General features: G+C 47.3%; 1 protein-coding gene across 3 annotated transcripts in view; it reads left to right on the top strand.

Moving 5' to 3' along the window:
- The window catches only part of LOC119973426 (tyrosine-protein phosphatase non-receptor type 14-like), a 332,770-nt gene that overhangs the window by 300,053 nt on the left and 12,782 nt on the right, over nt 1-19,935 (top strand). For all 3 annotated transcript variants that reach the window (XM_038811552.1, XM_038811532.1, XM_038811542.1), the window contains exons 15-16: nt 10,896-11,114; nt 13,041-13,169. In XM_038811552.1, the coding sequence (XP_038667480.1) occupies nt 10,896-11,114; nt 13,041-13,169 (348 nt within the window). The remainder of the gene's footprint in view (nt 1-10,895; nt 11,115-13,040; nt 13,170-19,935) is intronic.

Genomic DNA, 19,935 nt, shown 5'->3' with positions numbered 1-19,935 from the left:
CATGCTGGCCCCCTGTGGGCCACTGAAGCGTTGGGCCAAGAGGCCCGTTGATGCCGGCGTGAAACACTCTGGTGTTTACGCTGGCGACAACACTTAGCCAGGATTTTGGAGAATCCCGGTCAAAGTGTCTCAAAATATTTGGCCTGTACAAAGTTAATTACTGGCAAAACTCCTCACACCTATAAAAGATAGGCTCACCAGTTACCTAAAATAGGGGGCCATTAGTTTTGGAACCACATATAATGTGATCTATATCTTTTTTTTAAAATAATTTTTATTGGCATTTTTTACAGAAAATATAAAATATAACGACAAACAATGAAATGCAACAAAATAACCCATAATAACTGTAACACCCCCCAGACCGTATTAACGCATGTATCACATCCCCTCACCCCCCCAACCCCAATGAACAACAAGAGAACTTAAAAATAAATTAAAATTAAATAAACAAACATAGTCATCGCCCCCCCCCCCCCCTCCCCCCCGGGTTGCTGCTGCTACTGTCCCCGTACCCTATCGTTGAGCCAGAAAGTCGAGGAAAGGTTGCCACCGCCTAAAGAACCCTTGTACCGATCCTCTCGGGGCGAATTTGACCTTCTCTAGCTTAATGAAACCCGCCATGTCATTGATCCAGGTCTCCATGCTTGGGGGCCTCGCATCCTTCCATTGTAGCAAGATCCTTCGCTGGGCTACTAGGGACGCAAAGGCCAGCACACCGGCCTCTTTCGCCTCCTGCACTCCCGGCTCCACCCCAACCCCAAAAATCGCGAGTCCCCATCCTGGCTTGACCCTGGATCCCACCACCCTCGACACCGTCCTTGCCACCCCCTTCCAGAACTCCTCCAGTGCCGGACATGCCCAGAACATATGGGCATGGTTCGCTGGACTCCCCGAGCACCTGACACACCTGTCTTCCCCTCCAAAGAACCTACTCATCCTCGTCCCAGTCATGTGGGCCCGGTGCAGCACCTTGAATTGGATGAGGCTAAGCCGCGCACACGCGGAGGAAGAATTAACCCTCTCCAGGGCATCAGCCCATGTCCCGTCTTCGATCTGTTCCCCCAGTTCCCCTTCCCACTTAGCTTTCAGCTCCTCTACTGACGCCTCCTCCGCCTCCTGCATAACCTTGTAGATATCAGATATCTTCCCCTCTCCGACTCAGACCCCCAAAAGCACCCTGTCACTAGCCCCCCTCGCGGGAAGCGAAGGGAATCCCTCCACCTGCCGTCTAGCAAATGTCTTTACCTGCAGATACCTGAACATGTTTCCCGGTGGGAGCCCAAATTTCTCCTCCAACTCCCCCAGGCTCGCAAACCTCCCATCAATAAACAGGTCCCTCAGCTGCCTGATGCCCGTTCTGTGCCAACCCTGAAATCCCCCATCAATGTTCCCCGGGACGAACCTATGGTTCCCCTTAACGGAGCCTCCATCGAGCCCCCCACTTCTCCCCTATGTCGCCTCCACTGCCCCAAATCTTGAGGGTAGCCACCACCACCTGACTCGTGGTATACCTCGTAGGAGGGAGCGGCCACGGCGCCGTTACCAGAGCCCCCAGGCTTGTATCTCCACAGGACGCCCTCTCCATCCGTTTCCATGCTGCCCCCTCCCCCTCCATCACCCACTTGCGCACCATCGACACATTGGCTGCCCATTAATACCCCGAGAGATTGGGTAACGCCAGCCCCCCCCCCATCTCTACCCTTCTCCAAGAAGACCCTCTTCACCCTCCGGGTCCCATGCGCCCAAACAAAGCTCATGATGCTGCTAGTCACCCTCCTAAAAAGGTCCCAGATATCTGAAACTCTTCACTGCCCTCTTAAACGGGAGTCTCCTAATTCCCTCCTCCTGATCACCCGGGTGTACTACAAATACCTTGCTCTTGCCTAAATTTAACTTATAGCCCGAGAAGCCCCCAAATTCCGCTAACAGCTCCATCACCCCCGGCATTCCCCCTTCTGGATCCGCCACATACAACAGCAGGTCGTCCGCATACAGCGATACCCGATGTTCCTCCCCACCCCGCACCAGACCCCTCCATCTCCCTGACTCCCTCAACGCCATAGCCAAAGGTTCAATCCCCAGTGCAAAGAGCAAGGGGGACAGGGGGCACCCCTGCCTGGTCCCACGGTAGAGCTTAAAGTACTCCGATCTCCTTCCATTGGTAACTACACTTGCCATCGGAGCCGCGTAGAGCAGCCTCACCCATTTGATGAATCCCTCCCCGAATCTGAACCGCTCCAGCACCTCCCACAGGTACCCCCACTCAACTCTATCAAACGCTTTTTCCGCATCCAGCGCCACCACTATCTCCGCCTCCCCCTCCACTGCCGGCATCATAATAACATTTAGCAGTCTCCGCACATTCGTGTTGAGCTGCCGTCCCTTGACAAATCCTGTCTGATCCTCGTGTATCACCCCTGGCACACAGTCCTCTATCCTGGTGGCCAGGATCTTCGCCAGCAACTTAGCGTCAACATTGAGGAGCGAGATAGGCCTGTATGATCCATACTGCAAGGGGTCCTTATCCCGCTTCAGGATCAGAGAGATCAGTGCCTGCGACATCGTCGGGAGCAAAGCCCCCCCCCTCCCATGCCTCATTGAAGGCTCGCACCCACAGGGGGCCCACCAGATCCGCATACTTTTTATAAAATTCCACCGGGAACCCGTCCGGCCCCGGCGCCTTACCTGACTGCATTTGTCCAATCCTCCTGACTAGCTCCTCCAACTCTATCGGCGCCCCCAGCCCCTCTACCAGCTCCTCTTGAACCCTTGGGAAACATAGCCTGTTCATGAAGCTCTCCATCCCCCCTCTCCCCATCGGAGGTTCCGACCGGTACAGTTCCTTGTAGAAGTCCCTAAAGACCCTATTTACTTCTGTCCCCTTCTGCACTACATTCCCACCCTTATCCGTCACTCCACCAATTTCCCTAGCCGCATCTCGCCTACGGAGCTGATGCGCCAACATCCTGCTCACCTTCTCCCCGTACTCATATACTGCGCCCTCCTCCACTGTGTCTCCACCTTTCTGGTGGTCAACAAGTCAAATTTGGCCTGCAAATTACGCCGTTCCCCCAGCAACCCCTCCTCCGGTGCCTCCGCGTATCTCCTGTCCACATCCAGGAGCTCCCCCACCAGTCTCTCCCTCTCCTTCCTCTCCCTCCTTTCCCTATGGGCCCGGATGCAGATCAGCTCCCCCCGGATCACTGCTTTCAGAGCCTCCCAGACCATCCCCACCCGGACCTCCCCGTGTCGTTGGTATCAAGATACCCCTCAATACTTCCCCGGACCCTCCTACACACCTCCTCATCAGCCAGCATCCCCACATCCAGGCGCCAGAGCGGGCGCTGGTCCCGCGCCTCCCCCATCCCCAGATCAACCCAGTGCGGAGCATGGTCTGAAATCGCTATGGCCGAATACTCGGCATCCTGCATCCTCGAGATCAATCCCCTGCTCAGGACGAAAAAATCTATTCGGGAATAAACCCTATGGACATGGGAGAAAAAGGAATACTCCCACGCTCTCGGTCTCCCAAACCTCCAGGGATTCACCCCTCCCATCTGGTCCATAAACCCCCTCAGCACTTTGGCTGCCGCCGGTCTCCTACCCGTCCTTGAACTGGACCGGTCCAGTGGGGGATCCAGCACTGTGTTAAAATCTCCCCCCATGATCAGGCCCCCTGCCTCCAGGTCCGGAATGCGGCCCAACAAGCACCTCATGAAGCCAGCATCATCTCAATTCGGGGCATATACATTAACCAGCACCACCTTCTCTCCCTGCAGCCTACCCTTCACCATAATATATCTGCCCTCCTTGTCCGACACCACCTCAGCCGCCTCGAACGCCACCCTCTTCCCACCAGAATCACCACCCCCCGGTTCTTCGCGTCCAATCCTGAGTGAAAAACCTGCCCCACCCACCCCTTCCTCAGACGAACCTGGTCCGCCACCTTCAAGTGGGTCTCCTGGAGCATAGCCACGTCCGCCTTCAGATGAGAAAATACCCTAGTTCTCTTAACCGGCCCATTCAGCCCCCTCATGATCCAGGTAATCAGCCGGATCAGAGGGCAACCCGCCCCCCTCCCCCGCCGGCTAGCCATAGCTTATCGCCTGCTCGCCACAGGCCAGCTCGCCCCACCTGACCTGTTCCCCATGGCGATAACGCCTCTCCTCTACCTCCCCGGCCCACACCAGCTCCTTCCTGGCCATTCCAGCAGCAACCCGGTATCTCCCCCCCCCCCCCCCCCCCCCCCAAAGGCTAGGACCCCTCCTAGCCGCGACGCACCCTCCATGGTACTTCCGTGAGTCAGCTGACTTCTGCTGACCCCGGCAGCTCCCGCCAAAACCCATCCCCTCCCGGCATGGGGTCATCCCCCTCTTGCCACACCTCCTTGGCACCGCTTCAGCGCGGGAAAGAAAACCAGTAGAGACCACGCCCCCACCTCCAGCTCCGCCCCCCCCTGCCCCACAGCGCGGGAAACCAGAGGAAAGCCCGCGCTTTCACACTGCCACACCCCACCCTTCTGACGCAGCTCTCCAAAATCCAGTTTCACCCCAACCCCCAGCCCCGTACAGAAGAGAACATATAAAACACAAACCCCTAACATTCCCCACATACCCCACACCCATACCTAACAGACAAACCCACCCGGAAACAGAGCAAAAAGAAAACCAGCATAAAAAACACGTGTCAAAATTGAAGAACAGCAACAGTGAAAACCGCAACGGCCATAGTGTGTCCCCAGACCCTAGTTCGAGTCCAGCTTCTCCGCCTGTACAAAGGCCCACGCCTCCTCCGGGGACTCGAAGTAGTGGTGCCGGTCCTTGTATGTCACCCACAGACGCGCAAGCTGCAGCATTCCAAATCTGACCTGCTTGGCATGCAGCACCGCCTTCGTCCGGTTGAACCCGGCCCGCCGCTTTGCCACCTCCGCACTCCCGTCCTGGTAGATTCGCACTACCGAATTCTCCCACTTGCTGCTCCTCTCTTTCTTGGCCCAGCGCAGCACACACTCCCGGTCACTGAATCGATGGAACCGCACCAGCACCGCCCGCGGGGGTTCATTTGCCTTAGGCCTCCTGGCCAGCACTCTGTGAGCTCCCTCAAGCTCCAGGGGCAAATGGAAGGACCCCGCTCCCATCAACGAGCTCAACATCGTGGTCACGTACGACGGGAGATCCGACTCCTCCAGCCAGGCCCAGGATCCTCAAATTCTTTCGCCTCGTGCGGACGTCCAGCTCCTCCAAGCGGTCTTGCCACTTTTTGTGAAGTGCCTCGTGCAACTCCACTTTCCCCACGAGGACCACGGCCTCCTCCTCCCGCTCAGCGGCCTGCTGCTGCAACTCCCGAATAGACGCCTCCTGGGCCGCTGTGTCCCAAGCAGCTTGTTGGTAGTCGTATTCAGGGAGTCCAGCAACTCGGCCTTCAGCTCCGCAAAACAGCGCAGAAGAGTGGCTTGCTGCTCCTGCGCCCACTTCCACCAGTCCTCGGGTGTTCCGCCGGCCGCCATTTTATCCTTCTTCCCCCGCTTTTCTTGGGGAGCTGCTGCAGCTTTTTCCTTTGCCCCACTCCGGGTGAGTACCGTAAATTATGGGGAATGCTCCTCTAGACACCTTCCCCCACCGGGATTCATCGAGACAGCGCCGTTTGGGGCCCTCAAATCGGCCCAAAAGTCCTTAAGTAGTGGGAGCTGCCGAACGTGCGGCTTAGCTCCGCATGGCCGCAACCGGAAGTCATGTGATCTATATCTTACCATGTTATTTTGTGTATAGATGAATGACAACAGGACGTTATTTTGGCAAAAGGATCAAAACGGGTGCTAAATAGATGCTGTTCTAACAAGACATTCCTATTTGAAAGACTGTTTCAGCTTGCAATTTTAGTTCTAATTACCCATAATTTGAATTTACCTCAAGGTGTTTTAAACAAAGACAGGTTTAGCACTCGAGCCTTGATTAGACCCAACTGTTCAGGGAGCAGTTATGTGGGTTCCACTCATTGACTTCCACTGAAAGTGTGGAATGTGCTGCCTGATGTACTGTGGCAGGTTTCAGGATGGCTGAGCCAACAGCCGAAAGATTCTTGCGCGTGGAACTGGAGGTCTGGCTGAGTGCGGTTCAGAGGCAGATGAAGTCCACATTGCCCTCTTTCCATCAGAAGCTGGTGGTGCTCTGCTTAGCATCATTTCATTTTCTCATTCTTCACTCAACTTTTCACTGTAGGGAAAGAGTGTTTAACGTTGACTTTATCGGTTATAGGCAGCATACTGTTTGGTTGAGTTGATGTTTATAGACGGCGTAGAATGGGGAGGCCAACCAGGTGGAACAGTGGAATAGTCGAGTCTGGAGGTGACGCGGCATAGATGAGACTTTTAATGGCAGAAGGGCTGCGGTAGGGACCTGAAGCAACTGATGTTCAAGCCTGATTTAGCAAGTGAAGGCTCACTCTACCAGCAAACTTTTACATACAAGAAATGTTATTGGGAAGAGCTCCACAGGTAAAAGAAAATTGTGACATTAATGTAGAACTTTGAGGTCAACTTCTGCAACCCTTGTATCCCTGGCAGAAATAATGCAGATGTAATAAAGGCACAGGGAGTCCAAGGCGAGTGGTAGACATTTATTAACACTTTATATTCATGAGGCCAGGCTACAACTTACCGGGCCCTCCTTTCTAGTCAACATCACACTGGCTGACCTTTTATCCCAGTGCTGGTAAGCTATTCCATCCCACAAGGGGTGGGGGAGCTTGTACTCACAATGAGCACAGCGAAACAACCATACTCAATTGGATGCATCACATGCAGGTTATTACAGCAGATGGTTTGTGCTAGCAGATTTTATGGCAGTATTGTATCATGATAACTGAGGAATTTCACAGACCAGGTCCAGCTCTGTGGCTATAGACGATACAATTAACATGAAGTAGGCACTTCCTTGTGCTTGTTTGCCATGTGACAATGAACTACAGCTACTCCAGGACAAGTGGGATTTCTCTTCAGCTGGGGCAAACAGGACTGTGGCATTATAGCATTGAAGAGCTTTGGAATTGTTGAACACGGGAGACAGAGTGGAATGGTGTGAGGGGATCCACTTTTCTTCTAACTTTGGCAACCACCGTTGCTACTCATTTTATCTCCGTGTTGATCAGATCAGATATGAACACTTGTAATTAAAGAAATGTGTAAAATATCCGTGGAAGCATGGATCTTCAGGGCTGCAGAATTGGATGATTGCGTGGGGGTGTGTGTGGGGGGGGGGGGGTGTTGCGGTTACTGAATTTTAAAAATAAATTTAGAGCACCCAATTATTTTTTCCAATTTAGCATGGCCAATCCACCTACCCTGCACATCGTTGGGCTGTGGGGGTGAGACCCACGCAGATACTAGGAGAATGTGTCTAGCGATGTATTTTGTTGTGAAATGTTGACCAAATCTGTGCTTGGATAATAAATATTTAGCAGTGTTGTACACTTTACCTCATTGGCATATCACACATCAAAATGACAACTTACTTATTGGTGGGCAGTGCATGTGCTTCCATCTGGAAAAAGTCACGGTTAATTGAACATTATTGTTTAAATGTTAATGTCCGACCAGATAACTTGATTTCAACTTGGCCATTTTTGGGCTATGTGGTCAGTTCTAAGCCCATTTCCCCATGCCATATGTTTAGTTCGTATCACTATAGATAATTAATAAAGATGTATATATATTTTAATTTAGTGTACCCAATTAAGGGGCAATTTAGCGTGGCCAATTCACCTAACCTGCACATCATTTTTGGGTTGTGGGGGTGAGACCCACACAGACACGGGAGAAAATGCAAATTCCACATGGACAGTGATCCAGGGCTAGGATCGAACGCAGGCCCGCAGCGCCTTGAGGCAGCAGTGCTAACCACTGTGCCACCGTGCTGCCCTCTATGTATATTTTTAATCAGAATGCAAATTGATAGTGAATCATTTGGCATGTTGCATACAGCAGAGCTTCAATGGTGAGCAAAGTATTAAAAGATATCAATAGTTTGATGCCTGGTGTTGCATTTGACCAACTTATTTATACTTGGAAGATGCATAAATAATTAATATACTTCTGTTCCTGGACTGAGCACTGATGTATGTGTAAGGAACAAGTTATAGCTATAAGTAAAGTTAGAAAACTCAAGACATTCATTCTTTGCCTAGTGGACACCATCAAACATCATTGTGTGCATCTGTGTTATTGTAAAGAGTGGTATTCTCACATTTCCACTCTTTACAGATGTAATATTGAATAATCCCGTCCTTTTGTGTTGCCCTTAAGCTTTTACGGGCTGGATCTACCAGCTATATTGCATCTTAATGTCTGCGCACCGCGACACAACTTGGCCGGTAGATGCCGGGCGGCCCCGCTCCCAGGATCTACCCGGCTTGCTACGCCTCATGAGATCTTGCGAGATGTCGAGTTGTGAATCCCACCCATTCTGGGCAGGTTCACTTTTTGGCAAATCTGCATATTAAAGTGAGACAAAGAAAAGTACAGTGAGAAGTCTCGCAACACCAGGTTAAAGCCCAACAGGTTTGTTTCAAACACTAGCTTTCGGAGCACTGCTCCTTCCTCAGATGATTCGAGGAAGGAGCAGTGCTCCGAAAGCTAGTGTTTGAAACAAACCTGTTGGACTTTAACCTGATGTTGTAAGACTTCTCACTGTGCTCACCCCAGTCCAACGGCAGCATCTCCACATGAAGAAAAGTACAACACAGGAACAGGCCCTTCGCACTCCAAGCCTGTGCCGACCATGCTGCCCGTCTAAACTAAAATCTTCTGCACTTCCGGGGTCCGTATCCCTCTATACCCATCCTAGTCTTGCTCTAATATGCAGTTCCCTGAGGGAACTGAGGCATCGGTATCTAACCCTTTGCCTCAGAGACCTTGAGCGAGTGCCATTCAGTATTGATCCCCACAAATGAGGATCAGTTGCAACGGCATTTGTAGGGTTCTCCCTGGGGATTCAAGGCCTCCTGGTGCTTGTTCATAGGGCTGGGTGGCACCCTGACTCTGCTGGTGCCAGCCTGACACATTGGAAGTGCCACCTAGTTGCCAACCTGTCATTTCCATGGTGCCCAGATGGCACTGCCAGCTGACAGGGCTGCTACCAGGCTGGCACTCCCAAAGTGCCAAGCCAGCATTTTTATATTGACAGGGATCTGGCACGGGACTGCTATGTGCACATGAAGTGGGGTGTGACTGGGGCCAAGGACCCCCTTATAGATGACTTGGGGCTTCAGGAGACACGTCAGAGCTCCAGTGATCGGGATGCCATTTAAAAATTGCATCCTGTTCTCTCCCTGCACTGAGGAGTTCTGGCGAATGCGGCTCCTCCATGCAGGAAACGGGACTAAGTGCAGCCTGGCCACATGTTCCCCGTTGAGGCTCCGTATTTAACCGGTCATGTTAGATACCATTCTGTTTCTCAGCGCTGCGAGCCCTGGCAAACATGCGGCTAAAGCGATCGCTATGGGACTCTGCTCTCATTTGATTAGATCAGGCCCTAACTCTCTGACAGGCAATAATATCAAATGAAATGTTACAACAAAAAATATTTTTTTTCACCTGAGGAAGGAGCTGTGCTCCGAAAGCTAGTGATTCAAAACAAACCTGTTGGACTTTAACCTGGTGTTGTAAGACTTCTTACTGTGCAACAAAAAATAAAGCAACCCATTAATCAAATTTATTACACTGGACATTGCACTGAAGAATAAGCAACACAGGATCAGCTTACCTTTATTTTGCATTGTGATTCATGAAAGGAATTTAAAATAACAGATTTGAAAGGGTTATTTAATGGTTTGAGCAATGTACTTGGTAGAATGAAGCAAGATATTAAAGTGTGAGTGTAAGCAAACCTATCAACGAATACTTGGTATCCACATTTTTCTGTTATTGGTTTTCAATATTAATGGAAAACTGGAGTGAAACATTGGTTTGTGAACTAATAAATGTGTGTCCTGGCACCATCTGGTGGGTCTTTGTATTATTTCCACCAGAGTCAGACACTGAGGGCTGAAATCTGCCTGCCTACCCCAGCAGTGTCAGCAGCCTGTTATAGACTGCACCAGTTTCCATATCCCATCGGCTTGGGAAATATTGTTAAGAATTTTAATTTTAAAGCAAATATAAGCAACAGTGAGACCATGAAATGGGTCTCCATAAACAGATTGCTCTATGTCCTGTGAACGTCAGTGGAAAGATATCAGGCTTGGTTAAAAAGGTCAGCTGCTGATTAGATAGGAACCTACTTCACATTGTAGATGTGGACCAATTTCACCCCCAAAATCCTTTAACGTTTCAACAATACAAATGTGAATGCTTTGCTATGAATTTGTGTCAGAAGTATTTTTTTAAACTTATATTTGCATAATTTGTAGTGAATAGAATATATAATATAAATTAGCGAGGTTGCCCATCTGCACAATCCATGGCTCCGTCCTTACTGAAGTTAATGATGTCAAAATGGACATGATTAAAGTCAGCATTGTAACCCACTTCGGCATTCCATAGTGTACCTAAAAAATTAAGGCAAGGTAGAAAATATAACATAGGACTACACCAACGGGAAAATGTCCTCATCAAAAAAAAACAAATCTAATCGAATAATATGAGAGCATGAAAAATAAAAGGCAGCAACTTTCACATTGTATCACAGCATTTCCTAATGAATAGCACTGTGTTGTGCCAAATCACCTTAGAAGGTGTGTAGAACCAACCTTGCAGCTTCTAATATCACTGCCTCTATTCTATTACCTCTCCATGATGTCAATTAATACCAAATAGACTACAGTTTATGCAATTGTTATTTTGTTCCAAGACACTGAATGAAACTAATAATATCACCTTTATTTCCCTGAAAATTCAGTGTAAGATGCTGGAAAGAAAGCTGGAAGAAGATATGGTGTTTACAGAATATGAGCAGATCCCAAAGAAGATGGTCAATGGCGTTTTCACCACAGCGAGTCTTCCAGAAAATGCGGAGCGGAATCGCTTCAGGGATGTAGTTCCATATGAGGAGAACAGGGTGGAGCTTGTGCCAACCAAAGAAAACAACACTGGCTATGTCAATGCCTCTCACATTAAGGTGAGAATTCTTTTCCACATTAAAACGTTGCTAATTATTAGCTGTTCCATTGTATGATTTCATACATTATTATAAATATTACATGAGAGCTCCCATATATTCAGTTCACACAAAAGCCTCAAGTTGGGCAGGATATTTTCAGGTGTTTACCCCATTGCAACTCGAGCAAGTTTTTGAAAATAATTTGAAGTGGCGTGTAGTACGATATTTAATAATCACACTGTTATTAAATTGTTTAACGGTAGAGTTAAAGTAGGGCGGCACGGTGGCACAGTGGTTAGCACTGCTGCCTCACAGCTCCAGGGTCCCGGGTTCAATTCCGTCCTTGGTGGCTGTGTGGAGTTTGCACTTTCCCCCTATGTCTGTGTGAGTTTCCTCTGGGTGCTCCGGTTTCCTCCCACAGTCCAAAGATATGCAGTCTAGGTAGATTGGCCATGCTAAATTGCCCCTTGGTATCCAAAAGGTTAGGTTGGGTTACGGATTACATGGAAATGGGTGGAGGCGTGAGCTTAAGTAGGGAGTTCCAAGAGTTGGTGCAGACTTGATGGGTCGAATGGCCTCCTTCTGCACTATAAGTTCTATGATTCTATAAATCATCATTATCTCACTACCTCATACTGAGAATGGTTTCCAAATTTTATGCATTAGGGCCTTTTCAGTTTCAACAGAGGCTCTATTGCTTATGCATCCTGAATGCATAATGCTCTGTTAAATATTCTGGCAGCTGCGGGAAACACCCAGCTAAATGCACTCGACACAGGACTCTGTTCCAATTTGGTTAGATTGCGCCATTTGTTCAAGAGGGGTGCAGTGGCTTATATTGCCACTGAAAAGTCTTAATTTCATGTTTGCCACATTGACAGTTGACAAATAGAACATGCAGAGTAAATCAAAAACCTTTCCTCGTGTTCTCAACTTCATTCAACTTGTAGATTGTTTTATGCTGTTTGACCTGTAATGCTTGAAGTGGAACGTCAGCTGCTGTTTTTAGTTAAGAAGCTACTCAAACAGGACTGGCTTCAGTCAAGGATGTGCATCAGTCTTTACTACTAAGTACCCAAAATCTCTCCTTAACATTTTGGTAAAAATCGAGTTGTTTGTGTTTATACTGTCAAGCCAGCATTGCAGCACGGCAGACTTTGCCACATATATATGCATGGCACCCTGTAAGTATACCGCAGCAATGGATATTGTGAATCCCTCTAGCACAAAGGGACTGGCAATATGTCAGTAATGATGTGCTGCTTGAGTACTTGATATTGCAAAAGCAGACCTTACTTCATTTTAAATGTCTGCTATATATTACTACTTAATGTTGAATAAATCCAGATTATTTCCCTCTTTAAACAGGGAAATGTTATACTGCAGTGTTACACCAGCTTGACAAAAGTAATCTGTTACAACAGAAATTGAGTGGATTTTAATGACCCCCCCCCCCCCCCCCCCCCCCCCCATCCCAGGTGGTGGGCAGGCCACCTCATTGACAACACTAAATTCTGCCTATTCTGTCCATTTGGATGTGAAATGCAGAGCAAGACTCGCTCTCCCACAGCCAACAGCATGGCTCAATGCCAGCGTCACAAGAACCACTGCTTCTTGCATCAGTGTTATGTTTCAATATCGTTCCCATGTGACCTTTCTGAGCACAATTGCCGAAACTTTATGCTAAGGTTACAGTTGCTGGAAGAGGACTTAATGACCAAAACTCGATCCGCACAAAGGACCAGTGCAGCCAACAAACTTGAGAACATTTATTTATTCAGCCGGAACTAACTTCCGCACGTGGATCCAACGAACTGATGTGCTAACAAGACTTTTAAAACTTGAGTTTTTTACGGTTGAAATGAGGTGATATCTTTGAAGCACATAATACCGAGCACTTATTAATGCCGTCTGTTCACTTATGATGTTACATCCAATTGGCAGGTTACAGTTGCTGGAGAGGACTGGCATTATATAGCCACACAGGGACCCCTGCCACATACTTGCCATGACTTCTGGCAGATGGTGTGGGAGCAAGGAGTGAATGTTATTGCCATGGTTACAGCAGAAGAGGTGAGTGGTCTGTTCATTTTTATACTGAATTAAACTTTGTGATGTTTCAACATAAGAGAGGACTCTGTACAGGAGACTGTTGTTCATTTCTGCTGTTAACACCAGTGTACTTCCTGTTGATGGATGTAAACACATAATGGTTTGAATTTTCCTTGGTTCACAAGCATGAATTTCTTATTGCATTATCTCGAGTACAGGAAATTAATTCTTTATCTCAAATAATTAAGATAGCTAATGGATCGGGTGGACTGCAGAACTGTTTGTGGCCACAGGAGTGGTGCAATATCAAATGTCTACTGGGACCATATGGCCTGGTATCACACTGCTGCTGTCATATGAACATACAAATTAGGAGCAGGAGTAGGCCACCCAGTCCCTCGAGCCTGCTCCGCCATTCAATAAGATCATGGCTGATCTGTTTGTGTCTCACCCCCACATTCCTGCCTATTCTCAATAACCTTTCACCACTTTTTAATCAAGAATCTATCCAGCTTGCCTTAAGCATTAACGATTCTGCTTCCATTGCCTGTTGAGTTGATTGGAAAAGAAACCTGGCAGGGAAGACAGTGGAACAACAATGGCAGGAGTTTTGGGGGGGTTATTCGGGAGGCACAACAGAAATTCATCCCAAGGAGTAGGAAACATACTAAGGGGAGGACAAGGCATCCATGGCTGACGAGGGAAGTCAAGGGCAACATAAAAGCTAAAGAAAAGGTATACAAAGTGGCGAGGATTAGTGGGAAACCTTTAAAAGCAAGCAGAGGACAACTAAAAAAGCAATAAGGGGGAGAAGATGAAGTATGAGTGCAAGCTAGCTAGTAATATAAAGGAAGATAGCAAGAGTTTTTTTCAATATATAAAAGCTAAGAGAAAGGTTAAAATTAGACATTGGACTACTGGAAAATGTGGCTGGAGAAATAATGGGAAACAAAGAAATGGCAGACGAACTGAATAGTTACTTTGCATCAGTCTTCACGGTGGAAGACACCAGTGGGATGCCAGAGCTCCAGGAGATTCAGGGGCAGAGGTGAGTGCAGTGACCATTACTAAGGAGAAGTTTCTGGGGAAACTGAAAGGCCTGAAGGTGGATAAGTCACCAGGACCAGATGGACTACACCCCAGGTTTCTAAAAGAGATAGCTGAGGAAATTGTGGAGGCATTAGTGATGATCTTTCAGGAATAACTGGAGGCAGGAAGGGTCCCAGAGGACTGGAAAGTCGTTAATGTAACAGCGCTGTTTAAGACGGGAGGGAGGCAGAAGATAGGAAATTATAGGTCTGTTAGCCTGACTTTGGTCATTGGTAAGATTTTAGAGTCCATTATTAAAGATGAAATCGCAAAGTACTTGGAAGTGCATGATAAAATAGGACTGAGTCAGCACGGCTTCGTCAAGGTGAGGTCATGTCTGACAAATCTATTAGAGTTCTTTGAGGAAGTAACAAGGACGTTGGACAAAGGAGAACCAGTGGACGTGATTTATTTAGATTTCCAGAAGGCCTTTGACAAGGTGCCGCATAGGAGACTGTTAAATAAGTTAAGACCCTATGGTGTTAAGGGTAAGATCCTGGCATGGATAGACGATTGGCTGACTGGCAGAAGGTAGAGAGTGGGGATAATGGGGTCTTTTTCAGGATGGCAGATGGTGACTAGTGGTGAGCTTCAGGGGTCGATGCTGGGACTATAAATTATTTACAATATACATTAATGATCTGGAGAAAGGAACTGAAGGCACTGTTGCTAAGTTTGCAGATGATGCAAAGATCTGTAGAGGGGCAGGTAGTATTGAGGAAGCAGGTGGGCTGCAGAAGGACCTGGACAGGCTAAGAGAGTGGGCAAAGAAATGGCAGATGGAATACAATGTGGAAAAGTGTGAGGTTATGCACTTTGGAAGGAGAAATGGAGGCATAGACTATTTTCTAAACGGGAAGATGCTTAGGAAATCAGAAGCGCAAGGGACTTGGGTGTCCTTGTTCATGATTCTCTTAAGATTAACGTGCAGGTTCAGTCGGCAGTTAGGAAGGCAAATGCAATGTTAGCATTTATGTTGAGAGGGCTAGAATGCTAGATTACAAGTCCAGGGATGTATTTCTGAGGCTATGTAAGGTTCTGGTCAGACCCCATTTGGAGTATTGTGAGCAGTTTTGGGTCCCATATCTAAGGAAGGATGTGCTGGCCTTGGAAAGGGTCAAGACGTGGTTCACAAAAATGATCACTGGAATGAAGAGCTCATTGTATGACGAATGGTTGATGACTCTGTGTGGGTCTGTACCCGTTGGAGTATAGAAGGATGAGGCTGGATCTTATTGAAACTTACAGGATACTGCATGGCCTGGATAGAGTGGACGTGGAGGGGATGTTTCCACTTGCAGGGAAAACTAGAAGCAGAGGACACAATTTCAAACTAAAGGGACGATCCTTTAAAACAGAGATGAGGAGGAATTTCTTCAGCCAGAGGGTGGTGAACCTCTGGAACTCTATGCCGCAGAAGACTGTGGAGGCTAAATCACTGAGTGTCTTTAAGACAGAGATAGATAGGGGTTTTTTTTTATTTTGAGGAAACTTGCATGCAGTATAAAAACAAACAGTAAGAGTTCCTACATATATATATATATATATATATATATATATAAATATATATATGTGTGTGTGTGTATATATATATATATATTATATATATATATATAGTGTGTGTGTATATATATATATATATTATATATATATATGTGTGTGTGTATATATTTATATATATATATATATATATATATATATATATATATATAGGAAACAGGCAGCTAAGGTAAATGTGGGACCTCTACTGAATGAGGCTGGCAAATTAATAATAGCAAACAAAGAAATGGCGGATATGCTAAATACATTTTTTGCATCAGTCTTCACCATGGAAGACATTGCAAATAGCTCCAAGATATCAGATGGCTGGTTTCAAATAACATGGTAGAACTTACAAAAATCCCAATCACAAGGGATAGAATACTAGAGAAACTCAAGGAGCTAAAGGCAGACAAGTCGCCAGGACCCATGAACTGCACACTAGGGTTTTAATAGAAGTGGCAGCAGAGATAATGGACGCCATAGTTAAATATTTTGTAACTCGCCAAAATCTGGAAGGGTACCAGAAGATTGAAGAACAGCCAATGTGACTCATTTGTTCAAAATGGGAGAAAGACGGAAGGCAGAGAACTGTATGCCAGTTAGTTTGATATCTATTATTGGCAAGATGCTGGAATCAAAGAGGAAATAGCTAATCATTTAGGAAAGCTGAATATAATCAAACCTAGTCAACATAGTTTTATGAAAGATAAATCATGTTTGACAAATTTGTTCAAATTCTTCGAGGATGTAACAGGGAGATTAGACAGAGGGGAACCTGTAGATGTAATGTATTTAGAGTTCCAAATGGTATTTGACAAGGTGCCGCAAAAGAGGCTGGTACATAAATTGAAAGTCCATGGAATTGGGTAAGTGTATTAGCATGGATCGAAAACTGACTGCGAGAGTTGGAATAAATGGCTCCTTTTCAGAGTGGAAAGATGTAACTAGTGGAGTACCGCAGGGATCAGTTCTTGGCCCACAATTGTTCACTATTTACATTAATGAACTGGAGGAAGGAACAGAACGTAAGATGTCGAACGGGATATATTCTGCAACGGGATATAGACAGGTTGAATGACTGGGTGAAAACCTGGCAAATGGAGTTTGATGTGGGAAAGCGTGAGGTCATGCACTTCAGCCGGTGGAATTGAAAAGTAGATTATTATCTAAATGGAGAGAGACTGCAGGTGAGTGAAGTTCAGAGAGTTCCAGGTGTTCTTGTGCATGAATCATAAAGAGCTAGCAGGCAGGTCCAACAAGTAGTAAAGAAGGCAAATGGCATTTTGGCCTTTATTACAAAGGGGTTGGAGTTTAAAATAGGGAGGTTTTGTTGCAATTGTACAGGATGTTGGCGAGGCCTCACCTGGAATATTACGTACAGTTTTGGTCCCCTTTCCTCAAAAAGTATATAGTAACATTGGAGGTAGCCCAAAGAAGATTCACCAGGCTAATTTCTGAGATGAGAATGTTGTCCTAATTGTATTCCTTTGAGTTTAGAAGAGTGCGGGGTGACCTTATGCAAACATTAAGATCTTGAGGGGTCTTGACAGGGTAGATGGTGAGATGTTTTCACTTATCGGAGAGTCTCGAACAAGGGGACAGAGCTACAAGATAAAGGGCAATCGTTTAAAACCGAGGTGCAAAGAAATTTCTTCTCGCAGAGCATGGTGAATCTCTGGAATTCTCTGCCCCAGAGGGGCTGGATGAATTAGAAGTATTTAAAGTGGAGGTGGATAAATATTTTATTGATCGAGGAATAGAGGGCTATGGGGAAATGGCACGAAAAGGAATGGAGGCCGGCATGGATCAGCCATGATCATATTAAATAGCGGGGCAGGCTTGAAGGGCCTGGTGGCCTATTCTATTTCTTGTGTTCTCCTACCTTTCCTCATAAGACAACCCTTTCATTCCTGGTATTAGTGTCGTAAACCTTCTCTGAACTGTTTCTAGCGCATTATATATTTCCTTCGATAAGGGGACTAGTACTGTGCACAATACTCTAAATGTGGTCTCACCAGTGCCCTGTACAACTGAAGCATAACCTCGCTACTTTTGTAATCAATTCCCCTCTCCATAAACAATAGCATTCTATTATCTTTGTTCAAATTCAGGATTAAGATAAAGAAAATTATTTCATTTTGGGGAAAGAAGTCACTAAAAGTGAGATGATTAAGCCCATGTGAACATGTGAAAATAACCTGCTCAAAGTACGTAAAAAGAAAGGGGAAAACAAGGCAGATTCAAAACTAATCTCCAGTATAAGGTTGAGGTAAATTAGATAATGATGGTGCCTCTCTTTTGTACTTCTACTCAGGAACGCATGTGAATAAAGGTACATACACATCATAGGGTCCAAAATAACATGTGAGCCCAAAGGACATGGGCCGAATCTCCATTAATCCGCACTGTAAATTCTATGATTCGATTACATATTTTTTTTAAAATTTAGAGTCGCCAATTATTTTTTTCAATTAAGAGGCAATTTAGCGGGCTAATCCACCTAACCTACACATCTTTTGGGTTGTGGGGGTAAACCCACACAGAAAGGGGGAGAATGTGCAAACTCCACACGGACAGTGATCCAGGGCCAGGATTCGAACCCGGGTCCTCAGCGCCGCAGTCCCAATTCTTTTTTTTTTTTAAATAATTTTTATTGAGAAATTTTGATTTTATACAACAATAACGCACCTTAGTAAAATACCGAAAATAACAATAATATTAACAATCATATACATTCGCCCCATCCCCATGAACAACCCAGCATTTTAACAACAACGCAAATTAACACACTATAAAGTTACAGAATAAACACTACAATAATGCACACCCCCCCCCCCCCCCCCCCGGGTTGCTGCTGCTATTGACCCAGTTACCTATCTCTGAGCCAGGAAGTCCAGAAAAGGCTGCCACCGTTTATAGAACCCTTGTGTTGATCCTCTCAGGGCAAATTTGACCTTTTCCAATTTTATAAATCCCGCCATGTCACTGATCCAGGTCTCCACGCTTGGGGGCCTCGCATCCTTCCACTGTAGCAGAATCCTTCGACGGGCTACTAGGGACGCAAAGGCCAGGACCCCGGCCTCTTTCGCCTCCTGCACTCCCGGCTCCACCCCAACCCCAAAAATCGCGGCCCCACCCTGGCTTGACCCTGGATCCAACCACCCTCGACACCGTCCCCGCCACCCCCTTCCAGAATTCTTCCAGTGCTGGGCATGCCCTGAACATATGGGCGTGGTTCGCAGGACTCCCCGAACATCTGGTGCACCTGTCCTCACCCCCAAAGAACCTACTCATCCTAGTCCCGGACATGTGGGCCCGGTGCAGCACCTTAAATTGGATGAGACTAAGCCTCGCACATGAGGAGGAAGAGTTGACTCTCTCCAAGGCCTCTGCCCAAGTCCCGTCCTCTATCTGCTCCCCGAGTTCCTCCTCCCATTTAGCCTTCAGCTCCTCCACTGACGACTCCTCCACCTCCTGCATTACCTTATAGATGTCAGACACCTTCCCCTCTCCTACCCACACCCCCGAAAGCACTCTGTCCATCGTCCCCTGCGAGGGCAGCAAAGGGAATCCCTCTACCTGTCGCCTAGCAAACGCCTTTACCTGCAGGTATCTGAACATGTTCCCCTGGGGAAGGCCAAATTTATATTCCAGTTCCCCCGGGCCCACAAACCTCCCGCCAATAAACAGGTCCCTCAATTTGCTGATGCCCGCCCTTTGCCATCCCCTGAATCCCCCATCCGTGTTCCCCGGGATGAACCGATGGTTGCCACCCAGTGGAGCCTCCATCGAGCCCCCTGTTTCCCCCCGATGCCGTCTCCACTGTCCCCAGATTCTTAGGGTCGCCGCCACCACCGGGCTCGTGGTATACCTCTTGGGGGAGAGCGGCAACGGTGCCGTTACCATGGCACCCAGGCTCGTACCTCTACATGACGCCATCTCCATTCTTTTCCACGCCGCCCCTCCCCCCTCCATCACCCATTTACGCACCATTGACACATTGGCTGCCCAATAGTACCCCAGAAGGTTGGGCAGCGCCAGCCCGCCTCTATCCCTTCCTCGCTCCAGGAACACCCTCCTCACTCTCGGAGTCCCATGTGCCCACACAAAGCTCAGAATACTGCCGGTCACTCTCCTAAAGAAGGCCCTGGGGATA

The sequence above is a fragment of the Scyliorhinus canicula genome, chromosome 1 (genome assembly GCF_902713615.1).
Source record: "Scyliorhinus canicula chromosome 1, sScyCan1.1, whole genome shotgun sequence".
NCBI lineage: Eukaryota > Metazoa > Chordata > Chondrichthyes > Carcharhiniformes > Scyliorhinidae > Scyliorhinus > Scyliorhinus canicula.
The sequence above is the reverse complement of the archived record's forward strand: the minus strand, read 5'-3'. Positions and strand labels throughout refer to the sequence as shown.